Source organism: Bacillus rossius, chromosome 1 (assembly GCF_032445375.1).
Source record: "Bacillus rossius redtenbacheri isolate Brsri chromosome 1, Brsri_v3, whole genome shotgun sequence".
Taxonomy (NCBI): domain Eukaryota; kingdom Metazoa; phylum Arthropoda; class Insecta; order Phasmatodea; family Bacillidae; genus Bacillus; species Bacillus rossius.
Window position 1 is genome coordinate 299256498 of NC_086330.1, and position 7977 is coordinate 299264474.

General features: G+C 33.6%; 1 protein-coding gene across 1 annotated transcript; it reads right to left on the reverse strand.

Annotated features, from left to right (window-relative positions):
- Positions 1–2023: 2023 nt before the first annotated feature.
- Positions 2024–7691, reverse strand: LOC134527810 (uncharacterized). The gene is made up of 2 exons (XM_063360760.1): positions 7151–7691; positions 2024–6824 (listed from the first exon to the last, which is right to left on the reverse strand). The coding sequence occupies exons 1-2, from the start codon at positions 7509–7511 to the stop codon at positions 5413–5415; spliced, it is 1773 nt and encodes a 590-aa protein (XP_063216830.1). The 5' UTR covers positions 7512–7691; the 3' UTR covers positions 2024–5412.
- Positions 7692–7977: the final 286 nt, after the last annotated feature.

Below are 7977 nucleotides of genomic sequence, written 5' to 3' on the forward strand. Positions count from 1 at the left end.
TAAGTAAAACCAAATATATTACTTTCTCTGCTAACAATTCTGGTCAGCCTATCGAACATGAACTTAAATTTGATGTATGCAAAGAAATAGACGTTAACTGTGAAAAATGTAGTGTCATAGAAAGAGTAAACCATATACAATACCTAGGTATAGTGCTCGACTCTTTTCTAAAATGGGACAAACATGTCTCTTATCTAACAAGCAAAATTCAAAAATTTGTGTATAAATTCGTTGAACTAAGATATATTTTATCTGTTAAAGGCATAAGAATGGTTTACTTTGCTATTTTTCAGTCTGTTCTACAGTATGGTGTGTTGGCCTGGGGAGGAATGAGCAAATCGTCAATTAAACCACTAATTACTATTCAAAACTTATTCTTCGAATAATTAAAAAAAAAAACCATACGTACCCTTCCAAGGAACTTTTCAAACTTTTAAGAGTATTTGATATTATAAAGTTGTATATAAGAACAGCAATATTGAGTATGTATCGAAGTGAAAATCAGTTAAATTATGTAGCTCACAACTATCCTACACGACAAAATATAAATTAACTTATTCCTCTATTTCACATAAAACAATTTCACAGAGATCTCTGGAGTTATTACTTCCAAAAATTGTAGTTATTCTTCCTAAAGAATTAAAAAAAAAAACTACCGTCAATAAAAAAGATATGTCAATCTATGGCTTGATAATTTAACTGATAAAGAGATTTCTTTAATTTTTAAGTAAAGTTTTATATACTGTTGTAAATTATGAACTTGCACTTTTCCTTTAAATATTAATTTTACTTTTAAACTATGATTTTAGCAACATTATTATAATTTAATAATTTTAACTGCACTTTTAAAACTTTATAAAAATGAATGTAATGTTCCCTAAGTTATTTTTTTTAATTATTCATCTGAAAATTGTACAATTCTTTTAAATTTTTTTACATAACTTATAACACCACAAGTACCTAATTAAAATGTTTAATTGCACTCACACAAGCATGCTTTTGTGGGTGTAAAATTTCCTGTATAATTTAGTGAATTGTAATCAAAGTGTATAAAAAAATTGAAAAATAAAAATATTAATATAAATATTATGTCATCATGATGTAATGGGACTGATTAAACTCTTGGATATGTATTGAATCCTGTTATACGCTACATGGTACTTTTAGAAGTCATAAGTTTTCATGTGTTATGTATTTTTAATTTCTAATAGTTTTCCTCTTCTAATTGGACTATGTTGCTGATCTGCTGGTTTTCTTGAGAATTTCCTATTTCCCCACCATTGATTTCTAAAAGTGCTTCAGAATCATTTCATTCACCCTCATAAGTTATAATCTCTTAAGAATTTAGTTGTTAAGAGCTGTCCAAATCACTTTACTTCCTATTGCAAATTGTTTTCATTTACAATATTAAACAGATTCCAACCCATCTACGCAAACCGTTATGATAGAAGACTCAGAATTAAATAATGGAAAAAATTGTGAAATTAGGCCCAAACATAGGCCCAATTATTATTTAATTGTAAAGGTATTCTGGTAGGAAAAGTGAAAAACATTACATTGCAAATGTTACAGAATGCCTTCCTGAGAAAGAGTTTAAAGTTTGTTTCGTGACAATGTGCACAAACAGCCACAAAGTTTATATTCAGTGAGGAACAAAAATTAAATATTAGTTCTGAACATATTGTGCATATTCTGGATCAGCCTGTTCTCAACAGTCGTTTCTAGTACATCTTTCATGACATTCCAAAGCAGTATAATTTAGGCTAAGAAATGTTAGAATTAATTATGCAATAGTAACAGGGAAAACAGTTTAAAAAAGTGATTTTTTTCCTGTGTGTTAAAAGTGAGAGTAAATCAATGCTCTCATTACACCAATTCGCCAATATTATTTTCTACTTAACTAACATTATAAGTGACTTCCTGACTTTATAACATTTAATATTTAAGTAAATAACTGTTGAAAAACTTGACCAGTTTCTTAGCAGATTTAAGTTAGGTACTTGAATAAAAATTATGAGAGAACTTGTTTGCTTCAGTTTATATATTTTCTAGAAGAAACATTTTCCTTTTGATTTTCTATCTTTTCTTTCAGAGAATAACCCATATGTACATTATTTTGGTGCCAACACTGCTGCTGACGGCAATTCTGCTATCTTAGCCTTCGCTGCTGCCTCTGCCACCAGAAAGTCTTGTGTTCTTATCTTCAGCATATGGGTCTTTATCACGAAAAGGGACACTTTGCTGACCAAGCCAAAACAATCCTTTAAAATATTAATGTTATGATGTACTTATATATTTTATATATTAAACCATGTGTACTTGTAAGACCATAAATAATAATGATTAATAAAGATGTAGTTTTTTGAAACTGTATTTCAACTTCTCAAATAGTCAACTCCATGTCGTGATCACAGCACATTATATCGGGAAGATCCACTTTTTCCTACCAGATTTTAAAGCTTTAAGTTAATTTATAATGTTGACCTCATATCATAAATACAAGTAAGTAAGTAAGTACCACTGTTTTTTTTACAATATTCCATAGCTACAAATACATTTAATCACATATCAAAGTTGTGACCCAAGATTCAACATCAACTCCATGGCAAAATGTTAATTCACCAAAATCTCTGCAGAGAGCATGCCTGTGATTTAGCTCTTGGTGACAAGGGAAAGAAGCAGCCATCTTGTTGTTAGTAACAAAGAACTAGTTGGTTGTTATGGTTGTGTGATGAGTTCTGTGGCTTACATTGCTAATAATTAGGTGAGTACATTTACTATCCATCAACTCCATGGATATGAAATATAATTTAAAAAATTATATTTTTATTGTTATCATGACTAATTATTAAAAGACCATGTAAACATACTTACTAATAAATATTTTCATCCTAACCTCAAGTCTAATATATCTTGAAAATGTGTTTGCAAAAATTCATCAACTCCATGGCATACTTAATACCATGGAGTTGATCCAAAAACCATGGAGTTGATTTCAGATGTTCTTTTTCATTAACATACTGTAATGATTATGCAAAGAGTTTGTTTATACATAGGTAATAGATTTATTATATTTTATAATTGGTTTTCGCATAGGCCTACTGAAAACATTTTTGTATTATTCATTTTACAGATTATGAACAAGGGCCTTATAATAAAATGTATTACCTACCTACATAATATTTTTACATAGTATAAATTTATAGAATAATAGCACCATTACAAACATAAAATAATATTGCAGGGTGAAATGGCGAAAGGAAATAAAAAGCTGTCGGAGAAAGCAATGCAAGAACGAGCGAAAAAGAAAGACGCTGAGAGGAGATGCAAAAATAGAATAAGGAATGACCCAGATCTTTACAGAGAGGCTAAAGAGAAGGAGAGAGCACGGTATCACAAAAGAAAAGACAAAGGTAAAATAAAAGGTATTGAGCAAGTATCAGATCCATGACAGAAGCGAAAAATACGGAAAACCTGGAGAGTAGCTGCTGCTAAGTATAGGAAAAAATGTGAGGCAAGTAACAAATTTGATTCATATTTACAGTCAAACAGCCCACCAGAAAGCCCAAATCCAGACATTCCTGAAGGTTCAGGAGATGGCGCATGTGTTCCTGGGCCCAGTATACGTACACCAAATTCTTCGGACAAATGCAAGTCTTCAGGTCGGAAAAAAGTCAGAAAAGACAGGGCGAAGGGTACAGGAAGATAAAGAAACTAGAACAATACAAAATGAAATATAATTCTTACAGGTGTAAATACTACAGATGTAATAAAGAAAAAATGGCAAAGGATTCTCCAAGAAGTAATGTGAAAACATTAATGAGGGGACAGAATGTATCAGAAGATGTACGAAAGAGACTTGTCTTCGGTGAAGCTATCGTAGCCCAAGTGAAAGAAAATATTAAGAAAAGTAAACATCCTGGAAGTGTGAAAAATTCATTTGTCCGGCATGTCGCTGGTAAAGTATTGAAAAAATACAAATGTATGAAGTACTTAAAGAACGTTGTGACCTACAAGGTTTTGCGAAAATGTTCATCAGGAAGAAACACTAAGCGTTTGATAGAATGTCTCAAGATTAAAACTGATATACAGGCTTTCCTAGAGAAAGATGAGTCAACCAGACTTTGTCCAGGTAAGAGCGATACTATCACAAGAAAAGGGTGCAAAAAACAAAGAAACTAGAACAATACAAAATGAAATATAATTCTTACAGGTGTAAATACTACAGATGTAATAAAGAAAAAATGGCAAAGGATGCTCCAAGAAGTAATGTGAAAACATTAATGAGGGGACAGAATGTATCAGAAGATGTACGAAAGAGACTTGTCTTCGGTGAAGCTATCGTAGCCCAAGTGAAAGAAAATATTAAGGAAAGTAAACATCCTGGAAGTGTGAAAAATTCATTTGTCCGGCATGTCGCTGGTAAAGTATTGAAAAAATACAGATGTATGAAGTACTTAAAGAACGTTGTGACCTACAAGGTTTTGCGAAAATGTTCATCAGGAAGAAACACTAAGCGTTTGATAGAATGTCTCAAGATTAAAACTGATATACAGGCTTTCCTAGAGAAAGATGAGTCAAGCAGACTTTGTCCAGGTAAGAGAGATACTATCACAAGAAAAGGGTGCAAAAACCAAAAGCGCTATTTGAATGACTCTCAGAAATCTTTACAAAACCTTTTGTAGTCAAAACCAGACTTATTTCATAAGCTACACTACATTCTGTAGGGGCAGACCATTTTGGTTTGTTGCACCTAAGGTGAGCGAAAGAGATACTTGCCTTTGTACTCTCCATGAGAACATTCGCTTAATGTTTTCAAAGTTAAAACATTCAAAGATTATTACAGATAAATGTGCAGATAGTCTTTGTATGAATCTCTGCTGTGACAGTTTAATGATAGATGTTTGCCTTGAAAGAGTGTGTGAAAACTGCAAGAACAAGCAAATAACATATGGTGAGTTTGAAAAGGATGATACAATTACCTACCAAAAATGGATTTCAAGAAAAGAAATATTAGTTATAAATAGGGACTGGAAAATGTCGTCGTTTTGAAAGTGCAAAAAGCGGTGGTTTGAATTCTTAAAAGCGGTGTTTTCATTTCGGTGTTTTCACCAATGTGATTTTTTTGTGGATTCCCAAAATTAATATGAACATTATATATTGATACTGAGATACTTGTAAAAACATTCTTAAAGCCTTTACAATGAGGAAATTATTATTTACTTATCGTAATATCTGTACATAATTTTAGCTTCTATATTTGTTAGTAATGCTCCTATCAAAAAAATTCACAGTTTCCTGCTTGTCACAGATCATAAAACACAATACATAATATTTACAGCTGCAAAGTTGAATACATATGTAACACTAAACACATAGACATGGCATACAACTAACACACTAAAACAGTGTTCAACCTTCAAAATAGATTTCACTGAGAATAGCTACATTTTCAGCATTAAGGCGCTGTCGTTGGTCACTTAGAACAGAACTGTACTTAGAAAAAAATCGTTCGCAGTCTGCATTTGCACATGGCAACCATACACTTTTCAAAGCACCCTTAGAAAATTCTGGATGATTTACAGAAAGAGACAATAATATTGCAATCAAATCCAGTGATGCATCACTTTTGTCTCCTAACTGTTTCTTCACCAAGAACTGAAGCTCTTTATAGCCTTGAAGCAATTGACTTTCATCGCAGTCCTTGAACAATGCCATTTTCTTCAATTTTTTACCAAGATCTTTTGTTACTTCCGTAATTAAAATCTGTGCAGGGTCAAAAACACTCAGTTCAGAATAAAGATGACTTGCAGGATCACTTGAAATTAAAGCTAGCAGCTTAGTGTATCCATGTGATGCAGCTTTTACTAAGGCAGATTTAACCTGAGCTTTTGCAACATCTCTTCCACATGACTGCAGTGCTAAACTTGTTTCTTCGCCAAAATTTCCTGCTTCAGCAAGCTGCAAAACTTGCTCAACTTTGCATAGGTTACCACACAAAATGTTGCTACAAGGATATGACGACCCTTCCAACAACTTCGTCAAGTCAACAATTCCCTTTGCTGTTTCTTTGATGAAGGCAGCCTGCACCTTAACATTAAGGACCTGTTCCTGTGACAAACTTGCCAAATACTGAACTCCAACATTGCTAACTGATGCTATGTCGTCACTCTTCATGAACTCAACAATAGCTTCTATGTAGTCGGATACATAGGCTACAGACTCGTACCACGAAGACCATCTCGTGAGGACTGGCATTGGGAACAGTGGAACCCTTCCAGCTTCATATTTATCATCCAGAAATTGCCGGAACAGATGCTTTCTCTTTCGAGTGTTCAGGAACGCACTCTTGATTTTGGAAGTGGCATTTTGAAGTTCAGGAAGGTGCTTTCCCAGAACATTCAAAATCAGATTGAGTTTGTGCGCCCAACACTGAATCACTACAACATTGTCCGACATCAAGTTGGTAAGTGTGTCAAAACACTTCCCCATGTATCGGGCTGAGTCTGATACTAAGGCCAGGACACTGTCATAGCTAATGTTATATTTGTTCAAAGAATCAAGAATAGCTCTTGAACAACTTTTTGCATCAGCTGTTTCAAGAATGTGGACATCACCTACTACGATTTCAACTTGGTGACTGGCTTCTATAATCTTGAAGATTATAACGAAAACACACCGACCTTGTTTGTCTGTTGTTTCATCGCAGCATACCGCAAGGTGCTTTCCTTTGACCTTCTCCTTGATGTTTTCTTCCCTTTCCATATTTAATCTGGGAAGGTGCTTTTCTCGCAAAGTCTTTACACAAGGCAATGCGCCAGATCCTGAAAAAAAAATTTCCTCAAAATTAAGACCACCATTAGCATAGTTTACTGGCATAACGATGTACTTCAAGTTAACTGTTGTTGTATATTGGGTCAATTGCAATTTACAATACTGGACATTTGTAGTTCAGGAAAACGTTTTATTACCTAGGTTAGTACTACACTCGTTCAGGTATTGAAAACAAAATGAAAAGTTTGTTAGGTTAGGTCAGCTACTTTTAAAAAAAAGTTAATTGTAGTGGGGATGATTGGTTAGTTCAAGTACATTAAAAACAGTCCGGTATCGCAAACTACAATAGACCTGTTATATCTGAATTTTTACTTACCTTCAATAAATTCATTCATGAAGTTCACCATGTGTTCATTGTTAAGTTTCTCAAGTGGTATGTTAGCCTTTACAAATGTTTCTGTGACACGTTTTCCAAGATAATCTGCCGATTTTTTGTCTTTGACAACTTTATTAAAGCATGATGCAACTGATGTTTGTAGTTTTGTAGTCTCTTCTTTTGTTGCTGCTAATGACGCCACGTGTTTTGCCGACTTTAAATGTTTTTCAATCGTGTCTTTTCGATCCCACGAAACTTTCGTGTTGCAAAACTTACACATAACCGTGCTATTATCTGTACAGTAAAACCCCTCCTTCTTATACTGAAATGCTCGATCCCTTGCACTTAATTTATTCCGCATTTTTACTCACTCACTAGTCACTATCCAATTAATAATCTTGTTAACTTGCCGATTTGCCCGTCGGAGTAGAAGTCAAAGTGAACATGACGACAGCAGCAGTTGCACACCAGTGAAAACTATTCTCTTTCAAGTTAATTTTTTTTTTCTTCCGTGGATCCCAAGGAATTAAAAATAAAAGTGTTTATATCCCCCGCAGTCTCCATGTAAATAATTTTATCTTTTTTTACCGTCACTTTTTTCCCGATGTATTAAGTAATTTTATTATGTTCTCCGTAATTACGTCCCAAAGTCCCACTCAATGGTGTGTTAATTTTAATCATGAATTTAAGTTACTGGCTAGGAGCGTTATCCGTAGGCCATAGCAGCAAAAAAAATGGCTGCGATGACTGGCGAAAGGAATGGTTTACACCGGCGGACTTTTATTTAATTAAAATGAATCAACGTCACGTTAAGTGTTTCATATTAA

Coding starts and splice junctions, on each gene's coding strand:
- LOC134527810 (XM_063360760.1), bottom strand. CDS start 7,511: ATGCGGAATAAATTAAGTGCAAGGGATCGAGCATTTCAGTATAAGAAG. Junction 6,825..7,150: donor CATGAATGAATTTATTGAAG/GTAAGTAAAAAT, acceptor TTTTTTTTTCAG/GATCTGGCGCATTGCCTTGT.